General features: G+C 40.1%; 1 protein-coding gene across 2 annotated transcripts in view; it reads right to left on the reverse strand.

The window, feature by feature from the left end:
• Positions 1-6070: 6070 nt before the first annotated feature.
• Positions 6071-22141, reverse strand: part of NBEA (neurobeachin) — a 510817-nt gene continuing 494746 nt past the window's right edge. For both annotated transcript variants that reach the window (XM_075050577.1, XM_075050576.1), the window contains 4 exons: positions 15577-15678; positions 11028-11224; positions 10154-10305; positions 6071-7854 (listed from right to left, as the gene is read on the reverse strand). In XM_075050577.1, coding sequence (XP_074906678.1) covers positions 7764-7854; positions 10154-10305; positions 11028-11224; positions 15577-15678 — 542 coding nt within the window. In that variant the 3' untranslated portion in view covers positions 6071-7763. The remainder of the gene's footprint in view (positions 7855-10153; positions 10306-11027; positions 11225-15576; positions 15679-22141) is intronic.

The following is a 22141-nucleotide window of genomic DNA, read 5'->3' on the forward strand; positions in this document are numbered from 1 at the left end:
CGTTGGCGGTGCGGAAGGCGGTTCCATGTGATGCTTGAGGGCGCGGAGCCTGGGAGTGAGGCGGTAACCGGAATCCTCCTCATTTTGGCCTGGAAATGGAGCATGTTTGGGACACAAAGGTGAAATCAGTCCTTGTAACGTGTTTGTCGACGTTTTCTGGATTTCCAGCCTGTCTGATATAAATCTTTGTCTCCTCTCGTCCAATATTGGTATATTCTTGCCTTTGGTTTAATAAAACAAGCATTTGGCTCTGCAAGTAGTCCTTCCCCAGTTTTTTTTTAAAAAAACCCACACTTTTATCACACTGTCACAGTGAGGGACATCTTCAGGCTTGCTAGCAGAAGGCAACTGCTCTGGATGTCTCTACACTGTAGATTGACAGGAACTGGTGTAATCAACCACTATCTCTGAGGAGGAGAAAAAGTGCTTTGGTTTGACTTTAGTAACTCTTGTAGTTGTAATGCCTAGAAATGGACATTTCCAGGATTTGCAGTCCCATCATATGATTGTCTATGGGCCAGATATAGAGAGATATTAGATTCTTAAAACAAGATTTGAGTATAATTTGAGTAGTGGCAGTATAAATACAAGTGTTTTACCCTTCAAACCCTGGTTTGTGAATGGCTGCACCTGTTAATCTGGAAAGGTTCCTGTGCACATCCCCAGTCTATTCTAGGATTGTTAGTGGAGATCCCTTATTTCTTTTTGCCTTAGATGATACAAAAAAGGGACTTGGGCTTGGGCTCCTAGTTTTGCCCTGAGCCCAGGTCCTACCAGATTCCCTGACTAGTATTTCCACTGTTCCCTTTCTCCTCCTTGGTACCATCTAACCTTGCTATTTAATGATTTTTGTTTTGTTTTGTTTTGGCCTGTTTTTTGCTAGAAAGTTCCCTAAGTAGCAAAAAGACTGATCCATGATTGAGCTGCCTTGCACACACATGTGCATGCGTGCTTACTTGTGCTGTGAGTGCCTCTGAAAGGCAAGCACATGGTGACAAAAGGGATCCCAGAAACAGGGAGACGTTTGGGAGAAAGGGGTTGAGCAGTAGGTTGAAAATGTCCCTGTAGGCAACTTATCTTGAAGAAAAGTTGCAGGCAAACAATCTTTTTTTCAAGTTTTTGTCTTTATGGATATTCAAACCCCATCCTTTCACCCCTCCCTCAATTAACAGATTGCGCTTTGCAGAAAACCATAACCCTTGAGCGCTCTAGTTGTGTATGTGTTGCCTCATCACATTCATTATGGACTGACATGGAACTCAGAAGGTGTTCCTGACTAGTGTACTGGCCAGATCATCCATCAGTGAAGAAGGATCAGCACCCCCTGGGACACTAATCCCAGCCTAGATGGAATGAGGTGTATGTGAGTATGCTATCTGTAGACAGCTCCTGCGCAGGGTCCGTATTAATTCATTCCACGCCTGGAGTTTTATGTCCCAGCTGAATCCTTCCCACCAGCCATTCACGTAGGTGACTGGCTAGCAGGCTTATCTCCCACAAGATAACTTCTTACCGCTGAGGGACTTACCAAGTTAGGCCATAAGCCTCTGCAATGAGGCTCTGACAACAGAGGAAGCTATAGCAACGGTGACAGTGGCTTATTACCTCTTTCCAAGGTATCCAGTTTCACAGATCTGAAGCTGGTGTCAATGATCTTCACAGAGGAACGGCCAAGGAGGAGCCCTGACCACATACCTCTTGAGGGCTACAGAGCGAGCAGAAGCTCCTTCCAGTCAATACTGATGTTCCCTCACGTAAAGGTGTACACAAAGCAGCACTCACGGAGAACGTGAACCTGAGCATGCCAAAAAGCAGTAAGGTCTCAATGGGCTGAGCACCTTTCATGTAAGTTATTGCAATAGCTGTAGTGAGTGATCCAAAAGCTGTAGTCTTGGGGTGTAGTGCTCAAGCAGGATAGAGCCTAAGCTTGTCAGTGGGAGTTATTACTTGGAGTCCCAAGCCCCATCTGTCACGAGTGGGTGATATGGTTGGTAGGCTGATGATCATGGAGTCCAAGGTGTAGGTGCCTTGGCTACACCTAGCAACTTGAGCAATGGCAGGTGGAGGCTTTGGCACTGCGCTCTGCGCATCTGCACGGTGCAACTGGCGCGCCATTAACCTGTCACCCTCTGAACAACGCCCTGCAGTGTGCCTGGGCTGGGACTGGTAAAGGGCTGGTCCCAGGGAGGCCGGCAGCATGGCTGGAGTCCGTCATGCCACTTGCTTTTGGGTCAGAGAAGGGCCCTGACCTGTGTTAATTACTTGGAGAATAATACTCCCGTAGGACCGCTGGTTCTGCTCGAATAGACAGCTGAAAGATAGGATACCCTTTTCATTTCAGGTTTTTGCCTCCTGCAGCTCACACCGGGACAGCAAGGAGCTTGGTGAAGAGATTTGTATGGGCCCTCTGGAGCCTCACGTGCGTGTGCTTTATGCTGAATCTGATTTAGTTCTGCCTGGCAGTTTGGGGGAGTGAGGGCATGGGATGGATAGCAGGAGGGACATGGTTGCAGGAGAGAGAAATCCCAGCTTACAGCCTGCTCTTCATGGCAAGTGAAAACAAGGGGGAGAGAAGGGTTTAGTAGAGGAAAGAGAGAGGGAAGGGACATTGCAGGAGCGGAGCTGGGACAATCTATTTGGGTCTATTTGGAAAAAATGGACCAAGTGTTTTGCTGTAGAGGAACTCTGTCCCTCTCTGACTTTTCTCCAAGCCCCTGGCCCCTTCCCAGAGTCCTGCTGCCTTCCTACTGAAGCAGTCCCTTTTTTTCTACTGCTATTATTTGAAAAGATGTGCATGCAGGGACACTGGCCACCAGGCACTATTTTATTTCCTTTTTGATAGCTTTGTACAAACTGATGTATCAGAACAGCCATGGGCACTGGATTTATACGTGTAGCTGTACAGCAAGACTGAAAGACCACTTTCAATTGTTCTGCTGCCTTTTCTGGCAATCACTAGTTCTGCTACACAGTGAGGCAAACTAAAAGTGCATCATTCTTAAATTTGCACAGCTGTGATACTAGGATTAGCTTTGCCACAGGGCTTGGTCATTGCAGCATCGTGCCAAGACTAAGTCTCTTCAAAGTATAAACAGACATGAAACTTTTAAGCCAAATCCACTGGTGCTGATAGCTTTTAGCTGTCTCTAATCTTCTGGCACCAGGGGAGATATTTTTTTTCCTATCTAGTTTTGTACATAAAAGCATATTCTCTGCCTGATGTTAGGAACGCTAGGCTGAAGGTAGCTTGGCATTGTGGCACCCTCAAGGCACACAAAGCCCTTATGGCAATCTTTTAATGAATAAAAAGCACTCCAGGCTCCAAATTTTGCACGTAGGTACCCATGTTAGTTACCCAGGTCCTTGTTTGTGCAAATGGGGTGCAACTGAGAGGACTTACTTCTAAATAGTGATGTGGAGCTGTAGTGCTGTTTTGGCATGATGTCACCATAGCGAGACCCATAAACCGAGTCAGCTGTTTGTTTGGCAGATTTTCATCTACGTAAATCCCTCTGTAAACTAATTATATGGCCACAGCTTATAAATTTTACAAGAAAGCAATCTCCAGACTTGTTTTTCTTGTCAGTTGCAGATCTTGAAACTTAACTGTAGATGTTGCAAAACTAATCACCAGGGTTAGAGAGTCTATAAACTGCACTGTATTGCATAGACATATAAATTTCCAGTACTTCTTTCCTTCTTTAAATACCAGCTTAAGTTTTAGTCCATTCATTTTTAGTATTTGCAAGTAACACACACACACAAGCCTAAACAAAACCAGTCCACAATTAAACCCTTGGAAAATGTGAGCATAAACTCCAGCTAGAAGTCGCCAAATGAAATATTTATATGTACTAGACATCTTGTATCAGGAGGTAGTTCTCTTGCTGTTATCAGAAGTCAGCCCTTCACTCCCTGTGTCTGCTTCGAATGCTTTTATCCCTGGCAGCACGAGGCTTGCTTCAAACACCCTGCTTGCTTGTCAGCAGGGTTGATGCACTGTATTATAACAAGCATTCGCCACAACTGTTGTTCACAGGCAGCATTTTTAGCTCTACAAGCACAACCCGTGAGATTCTCTATCAATGTAATGATTATTTAGCCAAGGCTCTTCCAGTAAATTGAGCCTAACTAGTCTTTCCTTGGGGTAAAATGCAGCAGCCTTTCTTTTATTGTTACTCTCGTAGAGAAGGCAGCATCCTCCCCAACAGTGGTAGGGTCTGGACAAGGAATAGCTGTTGTGTTGTCCTCCCGGTATGGCATTGGCTTATAGCCCAATTCTTAACCTAGGACTAACTGGCAGGAACACAGCCAATAACTGCATATTATTTTTATTGTAGGTATATTTTAGTTGCACAGTTCTATCCTTAATGCTGCACCTCCCTTCGCTGAGAGTTTGGTTGCATTTAACTGGTTTGGTCAAAGCTGCTTCATCTTCCACAGGCAGCTCTCAGAGACTCCCTGGAATCAGTAAGTCTCATTTCTATAGAGAAAAAAGGTGAGTCAGCCCAGCTTTACCGTGTGACAGAAATGGGGCAGCTGAAGCTTCGGAAAAGTCTTGTGATATAAACTGCAGATCTGTGTATACAGCCTTTTTACATTAAGAGACCCTGCAACAGGTAGGTGTATACTAGTGTAATTAACACAAATCAACAGAGGAATTTAAATATCCTGGCACAATTATAACTTGTTTTTTTCTTAAAAAATAGAATTTAAATAGAGAGTAAAAGGCAACAGTGGCGCTTCACCACAAAAACTGTATCGAGCTGGTCTATGTGACTATACCAGCCTGTTAATACATTCTCCTTGTCCTGTGCCTTTCTGGAAACTCCATTTTTATAACTTAAACTGTAATGGACATGGATTATTATTATTATTATTATTATTATTATTATTACTACTACTACGACTCTGACTTGTTTGGGTACCCCTCCCTATGAATGCAATACAGCAGGATTTTTTTTTCTTTTTGTAATCCATGGCCAATTTCTCATACAAAGGTTTGCTTGGGCACAAAAATTTCTAATTTGTGACTAAATTGTACTTCACATAATGCTGAGAGACTTCATAAAAACAACAGTATAATTAAGACAATAGTAATATTCATTTTTGGTTTAACTGCAATAGTGCATTTTTTAAAATTGATTTGTTGCATAAAATATGAAAGTAGGGGTGATACTTGTATAATAATGGAAGGGAGGTTGCAACACACCAATAAACTGTTTCACATGCCGCTATTAACATAAAAGTCCTCTCATCTCCTCCCCCATCTCTCCTCCAGCCCCAAAGCAATCAAGTTAGGTTATCCACTTCAAAAGCTGATTGATATAAATAGATATCTGCTAAAACGTATAATGTATTCTAATAACATACTCAAATATTTGCTTTAGTTCATTCTGATAATTGTTTAGAGAACAGTCCTGAATGGAAAGGCAATGAGTGGGGCAACAAACTGAAGTGTTGGCTGTTATTCTGCTTTTTAGTCAACCGGGAGTTTTCCAATTATGAGGAAACTATTTTGCTTACCGTTGCTATCTTAAATTAGACAGCTGCCATTTAGATAACTATCTATCTCCACTTACTTGCTATAATCTTTGCAGGGTCCTCAGCATTTCCAAAATGCAATTTATCCCACCTGTTTTGTTCTGCTATGCTGGGAGTGTAGATATTTAACTGTCAATGCCCAAAATAAGATGAAATTAATTCCATCTTATCAGATATTGAGAGATACCCAAAACGGCTCTCATCAGATCTTTGCTTTCTGCGAGGTCTCTTACACAAGATTATTGCCTGTTCACAAGGATCAATATCCCTTAAAGGCTTTCATTTTTCACTTCGGCTGATCTTTAGTAGCTTCTCTTCATGTACTGACAATCAAAGGAGTTGCACTCTGTAACTTCTGTTTTATTTCCTGAGACCCCAAGAAATACAACCACCCAGGCGTGCATAATTTTTGGCATATACATAGTATATAAGAGAGGATTTCTTAAAATATTTGTTTGTTCCTAATGATAATGTGCATATTTTGATGAAAAGTTCATTGAAATGAAAAACAATCACTGAATTCTTTGCATATTTTATTTTTCTTTTTGATTTCCAACTCACACACATCTGGCATATTTTACATCTTTGCAATAAAACATGGTTACAATAGCTTAAGGAATTTATATATCCAAAATATTTCACCATGATCTCAAGATGAAATGAACTTGTCTTCCAGATGTTCAATATTCTCCCAATTCTAAGCTACAAACTCAAGATATTGCTTACAGACGGGTGATGAATAACTTAATCATTACGTTGATCCCCATGATTTCAGAATCTTATAAATACAAACAACAATGAAGAAGGAAATTCAGTGCTAAACTTACTAATACAAGGTGGATAACAAATAAGTAATCACATCAATAAATAATGATATGTTTCTGGTGCAAAGTGCCAATACAAAGAATCCATTATCTTTTTAAATAAATGACTGCAAGTGAGTGTAAATTCTGAGAAAATTACATTCCTGTTACATGCCTCATAGCCCTACCGACACAATATGTACATCTATGACAATACAGTCACCAAATATACAAAGAAGAAACATGAATTAAAGTGTATATACCCCTGGGTGTGTAATTTGATCAGTACAATGTGCAGAAAATTATTCCGATAGTTATCATTACAGTATTGTAAAACATGAAGTGCCTTAGTCTGAGTGGCTTCAGGTGAGATTTTTCAGAAGAACCGAAAAGAATAACCTCAGTCACCTTTACAATGAAGCTAAGGCCGTGAAATAAACCAAGCTGCTCAGAGGAAAAATAAGGGAAAAAAAATCACTGGGGGCTCTCTTGCCCATGACTTGTATGCCAAATGCTAATAATCCAGAAGTATAGCACTTTGTCTGTATTGGGAGTCATTTAAGCGTTGCAAAGTGTTAAACTGAACTTCCCTCTTTGCTCCCTTTCTGTCTAGTCTTTGAATTTAAAAGGGAGGAATTTAATACCTATTGTATAAAGTATAAATATGGCAAATGATGGCTTTTTATCCAAATGCTTCATGAGCAGAACTCCACTTAAGAGGGGTAAAGTTTAGATTCAAAAAGTGAAAAACACGCATTGGTGGAAATGTCAAAATTACTGTTTGCGCCCAAATTCAACCCTTTAACACAAGCTGTACCCTTAGGCAGATCTCCAGTTTGATTTGTGTGAATGCACCTGTTCCTTCCAAGACATCAGGTTTAAAGTACATGCAAGTTGTAACTCCACAATAAAATTAAGAAACAGTTTTGTTCTTTATACAAGGTTTTACTTTTACAAAAGTATCCCTTTAAAGTTAAGATGTGCATCTGATGTACAAAGTATCAAACGTATTTTTTTTATCTCAGCTTGAAAAGAGGCTGGAGATGGGATGCATGTTAGGTTCAAAGCCTAAACATTGAAATAACTGGACACAAGGTTCCCCAGAATTTTCAAAAGTCTCTTGTGGCGCATCCTACTACCTTTTCTCAATAAACAAAGATATATGAAATAATTACCAAAACATCTCCTAATTCATATAATTTACATGATACAAGCTTGCTTTTCAGCAGCTGGTGTTCAGTTGTGAAAAAACACACAAAGTAAAATGGTTGCTGACTACAATGTACAGCTATTGCTGGGTGTAATGGAATGTACAACGGAGGTCAATGCAGACGTGGTTTTCCACCAGAGACTACACCTTTCATTGCAGCACTTGTGCTCTCAGCTTTACCTGGGCTTTCAGTTCTTCGTTCCGCTTCAGTATCTGTTCTGATGTTCATAATGCCACCGGTTAAAATCTATATTAAAAGCTACGATGCTGCCAGAAGCCATGCCAGTAATCAGAGTTCTGAAAAAGAGAGAAAAGATGGTCCTGTCAATCCTCTTTTACCTTCTCAAGCAATGGTTTACCATAAACAGTAAAAAAGCTAAAAGAACGAGGCACTTTTTTCAACACTGTCTGAAGATTAAGCTCATGGGTGAGATTCAGTTTGCAATGGAGATGCTACATTTAGGTATCAACATGTAAGCCAAACTTCCATGTTCCCAGAATCATAGAATCATAGAGTCATTTAGGTTGGAAAAGACCTTCAAGATCATCGAGTCCAACCACCAACCATGCCCGCTAAACCATGTCCTGAAGTACCCCGTCTACTCGCTTTTTGAATACCTCCAGGGATGGTGACTCAACCACTTCCCTGGGCAGCCTATTCCAATGGTCAAGGGATATCTAGAGGTCTATCCAGTCACCTTCATATAGGTAAAAGCACCGTGCCATTTGAGATGCTCTCGCATGTCCTGCCTTGCCTCCAGCTGCCTCTCCAGAAGCGTGTGGGTCTTCACCATGTCCTTTGTCATATGGGCCACCCCAGGTACGTACCTCAGACCTCCGAGGTATTTCAAACAGTACTAACCGGCTACAGGTAATCAACGGAATTAGGCCCTAATCAGTTCCCTCAGTGCAGCCTGAGACCAACTCTCTACAGGTCACTGGGCATGTACTTTAGGGCGAGCTTTACCGTCCTCTAGACTCCGCAGGCTGAGGCAAGTAGATCACCACAGTCATTGCAAGACCTTATTCCTGTAGCTCACACGACAACACCTATGCCAAAACACCTCCATTCAGGTGTTTCGGAACCCAGCTGCCTAATTTCAGGCACCCCGTGCCACTGGAGGTGCCCCGGGACGGCTGACGCGTCTCTGCCGGCAGCTGGGACACCAGACCCGCGGACTGCTCCGCGCTCCTGGCTGCGGCGGGGGCCAGCTGGATATCCTACGGCCTCCCCGCCACGACGAGCCGCCTCCGCGAAGACCACTGAACCCATCCCTTAACCATGAGCTGATCACGCCTCGGTACTCCTAAAAAGCTTTACATTGAAATGTAGCCCCGTATTTACATTGCTGTGGTGACAACAGTTGAGGTGATTTTCCAGTTATCACATATCCTCTAATTCTGGTAGCTGAGTTTTAGGTATCTAGCCCTACTTCTATCAAACCATAAAAAACTGTTCTCTGCTTAATTATGTGACAAAAGCTAAGCAGGTACTTAAAGTGCTTTGCACAGCTGGGACTTCCCAGCCTAGTATTACAATAAGAGACAGAGAAAATAGGCTAAGTGAAATTTTTTGCAGTGTAAATAGTGTAAATAAATCCCTTCAAACAGAGCACAGTACTGTACGCATAAACTGGCAAAGCTCCAGAAACGAACAGGCCTCTTCCAGTAAGTTAGTTTCAATTAGACTAAGTTTGAGGCAAAAAACTTGTTTCAAGTCATCTACTCATACATGAGTAAATTAGGTACGTATTTTGTTTATAGGTGTTTTTGTTGCTTTACAAAATGGGTATATAGCATAGGAATGCTGAAAAGTGTAAGAAAAATAAACTGAAATGAATGCTGTATGATTTTTTCTAATATCCTATGAATTCTTTGCATATCACGAGTTTGTATATTAATAAGAAATACAAGACTGATGCATGATGTAAGCAGAAAATCCACTCATAACCCTGCATAAATGCAACACATGGGCTTACATTATAATCACATTACTATAGAAGACTGAGGGACCAGGTTTACGTATCTTTTACATTTACAATGTGCATTTTAGTGCCACAGCAGTGACTGCAAAAATCTAGGCTAGTACACTGCATGTCCATTGCTCAAAAAGGTCAAAGGAAAGGACTACACTCACTCCTTGTGGATAGTTCCACTGATAATATTACACATTGTAGTCTAGACACAACCCCAAGAAGTTCTCAAGTTCTACATAGCTGAAAATCAGAAATGTACCACAAACTTTTGTAATCAGTTTTAAGGCACTGGTTAATACCACTACTGCACTCCGATCCAGTCTGACTATTCCTACGTTCTTAAGTTCATGTAATTTTACTCATATATAGCTTGCTGAGTCTCTGGCTTACTGACTTCAATGATATAAGACCTCACCTTAATGTTAAGTGCTTGTGGTATGAGACTCAAGGATCAGAAAAAACACCGAGTCAGATAAATCAACAGGGTGACAACTGGGGTAATGGTTTTGTACCATAGCCTGATAATGACTGCATACCATAAATTCATACCTTAAAGTTCATGGAGATGTATACTTTGTGCAATTTTACCATTTACATACAAATATTAACGACAAACTGACCTCTGATCATGAGACAGATCCATAGCTCTTATGCCAGCATCACAGCCAGGGTAAATATAGAGCTGCTTGAAGTCACAGGCCTGCCATACTTCCACTACACCGTTGTCTCCCCCTGTCACCAGGTTCTGCCCATCGCTGCTCAGGAGGATGGCCTTGGGGAGAAAAAGATAAAACCCGAGTACACAGTTAGCTTTTACGGAAATGGGTCAATATTACAAAAATTTAATGAACTTATAAGCATTTCTTTTGCTCTGCTGACTTTAAATTTGAAGAAAAAGGCTCCCACTCCTCTTTCTCCCAATCAGAAAATAAACCAACAAATTTTGGATCTCCAAATTTTAAATAAAATAATTGTGTGGTTCTAAACATGATATATAACCAAAAAGCTCTTTAACTGAATCTGCCAAGACTTGAGTTCAGCACATAACATTTCAATGTTCACCCTACAATACTCAGTGCCACCATTAACACCTAAAGAGGAGCAGCAATCTGTATTCCTAATGCTGCTTTGAGTGCTAGGGACAGAGCAGAGCCCCGAAGGCAGGAATTCATGTCTTGGCTAATAAATGAAGAATGGACTCTTTTCAGAGCATTTTCTTTTAAAGATTTATTTCCCACTGAAATTTAATTCCAATCAAAAATTCCAGGAATCGTGTTGGACCATAAACAATTTGTTCTTATTTATTCTGGAAAAGCTCAAGTGCATTTTTGCACTTGGGGATGGAGATGAGAGGATCTGTGTTTGAATATGACTTAACAAGGAGGTGGCAATTTTACATATGTGATTTCCTTTAAACCGCACAACAAATAAATTCAATTTATTTTAATAAATAAAGGCGAGAGACAACAAATGTTTGTTTGCATTTAGATTTACCCTGGTTGAGTCATTGATCTCCATCTGAGCTAAGAGTTTGCCATTAATGCTGAAATTGCTGAACCGTCCTCGTTCATAGTAGATGATGCAGTGACCTTCACTAGATACTGAAATTAAGCGAGGATACAAGCAGTTTTCTGTTCCTTCCAGGGCTCTCAGCAAATCTCCAGTAATTGTGTGTACCAGACAAGGTCCTTCTGTATATGAAAACATAATATATCATACATTTTCTGCTTACACAAACTGTATATGCTGTGCAAAAAGGCAATGCATAATGCACATTTATATCACATTAGTCCTGCACAGATATAAGAAGATGCAATGTTTGCTTAAAGAATTTAGAATACACAACAGAAAAGGAAATGCAAAAGCTAGCATATTAAGAAAATACATACAACAAGTCTGAAAGTGGTAGTTTATTATTTACTGAAGCTGGAAGGAGTTTTCATTGATCTAGCTTCTAAAATATTCTTTCCTCTTTCCAAGCATTCAGAAGCCTCAGTCTTACTGCTTTCCTCCAACAACATGAACTCTCTTTAGCCTGCCCATTCACATTAACCAGATGGGGCCCTATCAGTGACTAGTAGGAGCAACTCCCAGAGGGCATATAATCATATCACTGCATATTTCTCCTATAGACAATGGCAGTTCCTGTAGGTCCTCTCCCCCAATGAGTATGTGATATGCACAGATTTCAGTCCTGAACTGTTTTAACAATGGGAGTCATCTAACAGCCAACAGAGTTACTATGCTATCTGGACTTTAAGAGCTTTTAGGAGACCACACTATAACTGCATTTACTCCAGAGAGATTTTAATACAAGATTTTAATGTCTTTTTATTACTGCTGATGAAAGAAAAAAAACAGCTATGAAATCTAAAATGTACATTCTAAGATGCAAACCTACGCTATTTCCATTTCAAGATCTATGAGAAAAGCTCTTTTGAAAGTGAGATCCGTATTCCTGCTAAGAAAAAGTGTCTCTTCTGTGATAAATGTAATGAGTCACGGTAAATACTAACTGTTTTCTTCTATGAGTCACAGGATACTCCTGGACAGCACAGTAATCTCTTCCTTATACAACTGGCTCATGACTCTGAAAGTAAATTCATACTGGCAGACTCAGCCACCTCACGTTAAGCCCTTCTAACTTCTCTGAAGTTCACACAGCAGCTGGGTTTGCCCAGGTAGAATGAATCACAGCATCGGTGCGTTCGTCTGCGAGCCCCCTGGTACAGGTTTTTATCTGTGTTTGCATACAGCCCTATGCACAGAGACCTCACACCTGACTGGGTCCATGGGATAAGACTGCAATGGAACTAATTTATTTTCTGAAATAGTTGAGTTTCAGCTTTGGAAACACTGAAGTGCCAGAATTATATAAGAAGTGATGCCTCCACCTTTAGAATAATTACCATGTTAGATTTTTCAAAAGAAAAGTGTAATACCTTCATAGCTGAGTGGTCATGGACACAAAAAGGCACAAAGAAAATCTGATTTAGGATGCTACTGTAAAGACATACAGACTGACCCCTCTTTTTGGGGGGTTGTTGGATAAGACTGTGCAAACATCAACCTGATGCACAGGATTTTCTTGGAGGAGACCTATGTGCCCTGTCTCCCTGCTTCAGCAGGTTCTCGAGCGCTGCATGTGTTATCGCAGTGCCACAGCCAGCTCCGCAGGGACAGCCTCCCCACGAGGGAGCACAGGCAGCCCCGAGGCAGGACTGCCGTGAAGTGCAAGTCAGGAGACTGAAGAAGAAGCCTAAAAACAGACATCAGCTGGAAACCAGCAATAAAAAAGGGATTTTCTCTCTGCATTTATATATGGACTAGAGTTTGAAGAGGAAGAACATGAGAAGAGTAACTCAGGGGACAGACTGAGCCTCCACTTCTCTTGATCAATTACAAATATATTCTGGATTTGATGTAAAAGTTCTTTGGCCCTCCAGCAGCCTTCACCTCTAATAATATATAAGTTACCAAAGCATCATATACTTAATGAAGCAGAAGATAACTGAATACAGATTCCAGCTATTTTAATAAGAGGAAATTTGCAAAAAGATAGTTGGAAAGAGTACACTATTACAGCAGTAAGAGTGTATAAAGCTGCCTTAAAAGATAAGAAATAACACTGCAAGAAAAAACTTTAGTTTCAGTGTCACTGTACATTTTTTTTACGAATGTCTTGCCTTCGCCTATAACTGTTATGTAGTGTGTCATTACAAGAGTTAATGACCCATTAGGATATCCTGTTAAAAATTTTAACAAGTTAAAATTAAAAGGTAAAGTTAAAAACTTTACTCAAAAGTTTCACACTCAGCTTTGAAAATAAATGTTGAGCTCCGAGGCAGTATAAGAGATGATAACCCAGGAGCTCAGCTGTGAGCAAAAGCAGGCAGAACAAGCATCACCTCCTTACTCTCAGAAGCAGCAAACCTTTTAAAAAGGACTATAAGGATATCCATGGGGATGAATAAAACAGGCAGTGAGAAAGCAAGTAGCTGGATGTGGATGTAGGAGTGGAGTGGAAATGAGACAGGAAGATATGTAAGGAGGAAGAACCTAGGAAGGACAAGGGTAACATAAAGAAAGGAAATAAGAAGGGAAAAGGGATAACGTAGCACAAAAGAAAGAGAGAGGGGGGAGGAGGGGATGGCAAATAGGAAAGGAAAAGAGAAGAAGACAAGCAGTTTGCCAAATTAAGAAAAGAAACTGAATGAAAGAGGGCAATGAGGGAAGAAAAGTGGACATGGAATTATGGGAAAAGGAGAAGGTAGGCAGAACAAGTAAAATGGAACAAATGAAGGAGAAACCGAATAAGGAATAATGCAAGGTAAAGCAAAAAGTCATTGAGGCGGGTGCTTTATTTATGTTAATTACCAGTTATACAGGAGACTGCTGCAGGTTTGGAAAGGTATTTTGAACATTTGTATTAGCAATTATTGGATACTCTGGATTCCATAGATAAGTAACAGGGAGAAAGTGTGAACAGATGGATCAAAAAGTTTAACTGAATCATAGAATCCTGGAATGGTTTGGCTTGGAAGGGACCTTAAAGACCATCTAGTTCCAACCCCCTGCCATGGGTGGGGACACCTTCCACCAGACCAGGTTGCTCCAAGCCCCATCCAACCTGGCCTTGAACGCTGCCTGGGATGGGGCAGCCACAACCTCTCTGGGCAACCTGTTCCAGTGCCTCACCACCCTCACAGTGAAGAACTTCTTCCTTACATCTAATCTAAATCTACCCTCCCTCAGTTTACAGCCATTACCCCTTGTCCCATCACTACATGCCCTTGTAAAAAGTCCCTCTCCGGCTTGCTTGTAGGCCCCCTTTAGGTACTGGCAGGCTGCTGTAAGGTCTCCCTGGAGCCTTCTCTTCTCCAGGCTGAACAACCCCAACTCTCTCAGCCTGTCCTCATAGGAGAGGTGCTCCAGCCCTCTGGTCATCTTCGTGGCCCTCCTCTGGACCTGCTCCAACAGATCCATGTCCTTCTTACAGTGGGGACCCCAGAGCTGGACGCAGTACTGCGGGTGGGGTCTCAGGAGAGCAGAGCAGAGGGGGAGAATCACCTCCCTGGACCTGCTGGCTGTGCTTCTTTTGATGCAGCCCAGGATACGGTTGGCTTTCTGGGCTGTGAGCACACATTGCTGGCTCATGTTGAGCTTCTTGTCAACCAACACCCCCAAGTCCTTCTCTGCGGGACTGCTCTCAATCCATTCTTTGCCCAGCCTGCATATGTGCTTGGGATTGCCCTGACTCATGTGCAGGACCTTGCACTTGGCCTTGTTGAACTTCAAGAGGTTCGCACAGGCCCACCTCTCAAGCCTGTCCAGGTCCCTCTGGATGGCATCCCTTCCCTCCAGCGTGTTGACCGCACCACACAGCTTGGTGTCGTTGGCAAATTTGCTGAGGGTGCGCTCAATCCCACTGTCCATGTCACCGACAAAGATGTTAAACAACACCAGTCCCAATACCGACCCCTGAAGAATGCCACTTGTAATATGAGAGAGGTAACAACAAACCTGCAAAATCCTCATTATTTGGAATCCTCTACAAAATAACCTACTGGATGAAATGCTGTCCACAGATCCAAAACCAAGCAAATTGACTCTGCTTCCCTTGCTGAGGAGACTGAGGTCAGTCTTACAAACTGCCATTCAGTTAAGGTCAGGGTGGAGAACTTGGAGCTGGCCCTCCCCTAAATACAAGTCTCTATCAACAGGTTTCTTCAAAATCAGTAGATGTCACTATGAATTACTGCGTAAATTTTTATCAACTACTCTTCCAGATCTGGGGGAAATAGTAGCACAGGCTGATGGTTGGAAGGAACGATCAACTTAATTTGTGTCTAAACCTTGTAAGTCCAGAGAATAAGTAATAATGTTCAGAGTAAACTGCTGCAGATTCCTGCAGAACTACAACACATCTTAGTAGAGGAGACTTTGGGTAACTAAAGTATATGTGGCTTGAGGGAAGACTGAGATATACCGCTAAAAAAGGCTCTAAAAATGTTAAGACTTAAATCATAAAAACATTTCTGACCTTTAGCACCACTGATAACGAGTCCCAGCTCTGCACAGACCGACACGCAGACAACTTCATGGTCGTGACCAGTTAGAACAGCACGGGGAGCTGGATAATCACCTGTTAAAAAAAACAGAAGAAAAACAGAAAAAGGAAACAACAGAAGAATGCCAAACCTGTTTTATAAACCAAAGAACTTTGCTGTAGTTTGCCTTAAATCAGTATGCATCAAAGAGAGATGCAGTGTGCTTAAATATCTCATACTTAGCTTTCTGAGCAAAATACATTCAAATATCATAAAGTTTCATAAGCACAGCTTCCCAATGCATTAATTCATACATTAACAAAAAGCAAACTTCTTCGGTTTAGAAATTATGGACTGCGTGCTGTTTACAATACACAAATGATAACAATACATAGCTGGTTTATGACCTAAAAATACTGAAAATGTATATTTCAGATAAAGAACACAAAGCGTGGTGGTATTAAAAGCAGCTGTAATGTAAAAGTTGAGGATGTTCCTATATTAACGATCATAATTTGTTTCCTGAAACTGAGGGTAGGAAAAGAAGAGAGGAGGAACAGCACTGTACTAGAAAGATACTATTGTTGCATAGACATTATTGATTAACAGACACATTGAATGCTTACAGATCAAAATTATACCTAAAAATGGTTTGTATATATCACTACGGATACCTATGCTATTTTTATCACATTTAATTTATTAAAGAGTAGGATAGACTACTCCCTAAATATTTTGGGTTTTATATTCAGAAGTGAAATGTATTTTATTTTGGGTTCAAACAAGTGGGCATTTATGGAGTGTTTATATGACAAATAGCAACATTCCTGTTGTTTCTAATAACAAGATGCTGACATCTTAACAGTGAAACTCCTATCTGCAGTAAGGAATTGCTCAGTATTTGATATTGCTTTGCCAGGCAAAGAAAGTTAATCAGCAACAAAAAATTAGCAACTTGCTAGATAACACAGATTTCATCTGGTTATATTTACAAATCAAATATAGAAAATCGGGAAATTCCAAAGGACTGGAGCTCTGCCAGTGTAGTTCAAATACTTTAAAAGGATAAAAGAAATGATCTAGGGAACTACAGATAAATTACTGTAACATTAATCCTATGCAAAATAACAAAATGTTTAATCCACAGTTCTGTCAACAAAGAATTGGAAGCAAAAATCTCATTAATGCCAGCAACCATGCTGTACTGGAATGGGAGTCTTGTCAAGCAAGATTCTTATCTCTTTTTGACAGGATGACAGGTATAGTTGATAAAAATGGCTATGTAAAAATGGCCTCCATATATTTTTTTCAAGATATTTGTCTTACTAATGAAACGTTTTGATTTAAACCTGTTTTATATAGAACTGACTGCAGACAACATGGATGGTACTGAAGCTGGTTCAATGACAGATCTTAAAATTTTTTGTTGATAGAAAGGTATCTACTATGCGCCACATATTAGGATATTGGAAATCACGGTGTCCAGTTAGGAGCTGGGAATTGATTCTTGATCAAGTCCTAACCAATAATGTTATCTACAGGATAATATAAAATCTTTGCTGGTAAGATATGGGTGTATATAAAACTGATACAAAGATTCATAAGCAACTGTATAATGAAGAGAGAAAGTCATTATTATAACATTCTCTGCATTGCCTAGTTAAATAAAAAGGTAGCAAAATGTGTTTTATTTATTTTGAATGCAGCCCAATGGAAGGTTGATGCTCCTGGACAAGCACAAGCTCTGCTCACTGGAGAGGAGTTTCTGTTCTGGAAGGCAGTGAGACGGAGAAGGATTTATGGAGCCAGAAAAGAAAACTCCCTCAACATTAATTTTCAGTGCAATACCCTAGAATAGCAAACAGGAGTCGAGTGCTGTCTTGCCACTGTAGACCAGAGAGATTAGTCTTGTACCCACATTTACAGAAACGAGCTTGAAGGAGGGTCACACAACTGATACAGAGAATAAGAAAGGAGGGTGCACAGTGCTTAAAGTGTTTTCTCTCTTCACTGCACAGGCAGAAAAGCAGTGACTTGACCACTGTAGCTGGGAGTCACAGGTGTAAAAGATGCCCAATAGCCCAGAAACTTATCTTGCAGCTAATGGCACAACGAGGTCCAATGGGTGAATGGCTGCACACATTTCAACCCTGCAATAAAATGCAGTTTCCTAACTGGAAAAACAGTTAAACACTAAAACAAACTAAAAAGGGAACTACCTGAGTAGCTAAGCAATATTGCATGGGTTCCTGAAAGATATGCATTAGGAATGGAGGCTTGGACAGACTTCTGCGGCTCAATGAATTTAGTCTTTTTATTGCGGACATTCACATAATATAAACCTGTTAATAATTTAATGAAATGGCTATCTGAGTATGTGACTTGGAAGGATGTTCCAGACCTTTCCTACTCTAAAGAGGAGAAATATTCTGATTTTCAGTCTGAATTTATTCCTGTCTACCTTCTATCTCTTTGTTCTTGTGTCCCTGACTTCAGGTCTTCTCCCTCTCTAGTGTTTTCCCCACTCATGCACTTAGAGAATAAATCAGCCCTCTCGGTCTTTCCTTTTGACTCAATTAAACAAACCAAACTCTTATAAACTCCTTTGAAGTGACAAGCTTGCCATTTTTTAGTCATTGTAGCAACCCATTTCTGTGCCTGTCTAGCTCCAAGTTCTTTCTTAAAATTTGGGTAGCCAGAATTGTACATAACAACAGTTCTTGAAAATTTAGCGTGAATCTGCCGTATTTCTTGCCAAACCCTAAAGTCTCCTGTCATCAAAATTTTAATAATAATTCCATGTATTTTACTATCTTTCTGAACCAGCTGAGAACTACCAAACATGGATTTACAGACCTCTGTTTTGGACCCAGGGTGGGTCAATCTACCTGGCGTTATCACTGCATTGTACAGACACATTAACACTTTCCTATCTCTAACAAAAACAGCTACCCCAATATATCCTAGTTTCCCAATCTTTAATCTATCCTGCAAGAAAAGAATCTTTCTGGCCTGGAAACTGAAGATGTGAACTGAAAACTGGGCTTTACTGATAGGGCAGGACGGGGGTCTGAAGAAACAGAGAAAGATGCTTTGTGTATCTCATAAAAGATTAGCTATATTTTGAGATTTAGATTTTTATAATTTCCCCATCAATGCTGCTGCTGAGAGCCCCATCTCCTTCTGAGGTTTTCTTTTCACCAACTGTATAACAGAAAAGTGAAAAAAAAATGCAGTTCAACACAATTCAGAATTTTCCACTTTTTTTTTTTTTCCTTCTGTATGTCCCCCTGGCAAAAAGAGTAATTATGCTCAAGGGTCATCCTGGCTTAAGCTCTGATTAGAGAGGTGTATACAGTAGTGTCATCAGACTACAAGGGTGAATGACTGAAATTATTAGATGGTTAGAAATTTTTTAAGGGAAAAGAAATAATGCAGTTTTCAAAAGGACATTTTCCTCAGTGTTTCCTAGGAAAACACTATAATATCATGAAACTGTAAATGTCAGAATATGAAAAATGAGCATATTTAATTGACTTCTTGATTTATAAAGGGAAATGCTTATAAGAAACAACTGCCCTGAAATATAGATCGTGGAGTCCTGTTTTTCAGTAAATACAAATTAATAACAGAATATCATTATTACGAGTAACAGTCCGACAGTAATTGAAAATGGGATTTTTCCCCTTAGGGCTCAAAGAAAAAATTATTCAGTGATACTTTCTACAGGAAAAGCTGTAGCATGGGGAAGAGAACCTCAGTTATATTACATTTTATTGCTAAGGACAGAAGTTGTGAACTCCAGGAATCATTCAAAATCTAGCAAAATATTCTGTCACTGTCACATCACCACTGATAGATGCAGCCAGAGGTCAAAGGCTGCAGCTCTGAGGGAATTGCAGGTGAAAATATCCTACCTATGAAGTGAGATACCATCACTGTAAACTCCCTGTAATTTCCCCGAAGAAGCACCTTTGAACCGAATTACTAGAGGGCAGAAGGAAAAAAAATAATAATCTGCATTGTGTTTCCAAACAAGTAAGTTTTTCTATAAAGTCTAAACCAAAATACATCTTCCCTTCTCTCTGAAAAATATAATGCTTAATACTATTGTAAGGTTCTTCTGGAACAAATGGTGCTCTTGCATGTTAAGGAAAAAAAAAAGAAGAAAAGAAAAAGGAAAGAGAACAAACAGTGTTACTATTTCTCTCATACTGTCCTTTTTGCAGGAATTATGTACAGATTGCTATGGGGACACATCTAGGAGTCTTCTGTATAAAGAAGCATGAGAGCACAAGGCAAATTCCAGCTTCTATTTCATCTCTGACTTTGACAGAAGCAAGTAAAAAGCTGAATTATTTGTTGAAAATAATTTACTTTACTATTAGCACTTTTGAAGGGATACTCATCAGAAAAAAATCTTAGAAAATACTATGGCTTTCATGGAAGTGAGAATGTAATAGCCTTCTGGAATTTTTACTGTCAGAAAAAACCATCCTGGAGTTTGATGAAAAGCTAAGGCTACGACCAATAAATAGGAATATTTCAAAATAGGAAATAGCCAGTAACAGTGTCAACAACATGGGGGAGCAATGGTTGTAAAAGAAAGATTGCTGATAGAATAGAAAAATATTCATATATTCAAAATATTCTCACCTCTGGCAGAACTGGTTTATTTGCTGAGGAACGTGAGCAGCATTGTATATATCTACAAACAATTCACCCAGGTGAGTGGACTTTCAGGCACATTGCACCTGCCCAGACCCCAAAAGGAAAAATACAGTGGAGGAGAGGAGAGTAAGGATTTGCAGGTTCTCTTCCTATTTCTTCCACTAAATTGCTTTGGGAACTTTGGCAAGTTGCTGAACCGCCCTGCACTGTACAGCTCCCATGGGGTATGCAGCAAAGCATGGGCACAGACATCTGTTGATAAAATGCTAGCTACAACTGCATTAGTTCAGGTGTATTTTTGCTCATTTACCTCTGCATAGCAGTCTTAGGAGAGAGATATCTTTGGCTACCAGAGTAGAGATGGTGCCAATAAAAATTACAGACTATTTTTCAAAGCACTTCTACTCTGGCAGAACAGTGCTAAGATACCGTATTTCAAAAATTAATACCTAAATTGTACAAATACACAAGTACCATAATAACTCTTTAAACAGGCAAAGCAGATTGCACTTGTGCCAACGTGCTTGTGCGGGACCTTCAAACAGCCATCCACTCCGCTGGGTACAGGTCACACCGGCGGCTATTTTCAAACTGCTGCCCTTTCAAGGTTAAACTAGGGCATGTTATGGGGTATCAAAATGTAGAGGGATATAAAAGAATAAGTGAACATTCTGAGTTCAGAATAACTACTCTTTCAAGATACAAACTCGCAAAACCTGCAAAGTTCACATTTTTAAATTGTTTCAAAAATTATGTAAAAGGTTATGTAAAAGGAACACATAAAAGTATACTTCATGACAGACTTTAAAAAAAAAGTGCAGGTTAACTTGACAAAGATCCTTAATGGTGATGCTTACCCTCCCTTTCAAGTCTATACAGAATACACTTACTGAGATAGGATGAATTGTTAGCACCTCTGAGGATTATGTTATAATGCTAAACAAACCCAGCTAAGGGCTGATAGACACAGTATTTTCCAGTGGTCAGCACAGTTCCCTTTAGAAAAAGCAGGGTTAACTCTCACACCTCTTGTGACCATCCTCTTGGAAGCTACAATAGGTAATGAGAAATGTCAAGTCCCAAGATCAATGAAATTTCAGGCTCTAGGGACAAAACAGGAATAGCATTGATCCTTTTAAAGAACACCAGTCAGAGGGTGAATGTAATATATTGCACAGAGAGGCTCAAGAGGATAAGCGGCCAAGTCCAACATACTTACCTGACAAAAAATTCAATCAGCTTTTAGCACAAGCTGCCTACCCTTCCTTTCTTTCATGCAGGAGTCTGATTCCAATTAAAGTGTGCAAATTAATTTTTATCACTTCCAAATTAGTTTCTGAATTTGTGTCTGTTTCAGATGAAAGCATCTGTCCCTCACTTTTCTGCAATTCTATCATCCACTTTGGTATCTGTTCAAAGACTCGGAGATAATTCTCATTTTCAAAGTCACTTGTTTGAAAGAGACATTCAATAAAGCAATCATAAAATATAAAAATAAACCAACTATAACGATACATGTTGAACTCCAGGGCATATCATGTACTCTCTTTGCTCCTTTTTGTGATGACTAATACAGTTGCTATGTGAGAAGAAATTTGTATACAAATTAGCGCTTAGCTAAAACAAATCCCTATATATCATAAGAGAAAAAAAAATCAAAACACAAATTGTCAAACTCCATCACAATAATTTTTCTATTGGATCTCTTAGAATTGCAAAGATTTACATTTGCCAGATCACTTCAAAGAATTAAAATAAGCAAACTATGTTCTTTGCATGTGCCGTGTCTTCCTAAGAGAAAACAGATTCCTTTCGCTGTTCTCTCAACTGCAGCAGATTTATATAATGCGGTCATCAACTTAATAGGGTGCAGATTCAGATTACCTA

Source organism: Buteo buteo, chromosome 18 (assembly GCF_964188355.1).
Source record: "Buteo buteo chromosome 18, bButBut1.hap1.1, whole genome shotgun sequence".
Taxonomy (NCBI): Eukaryota; Metazoa; Chordata; class Aves; order Accipitriformes; family Accipitridae; genus Buteo; species Buteo buteo.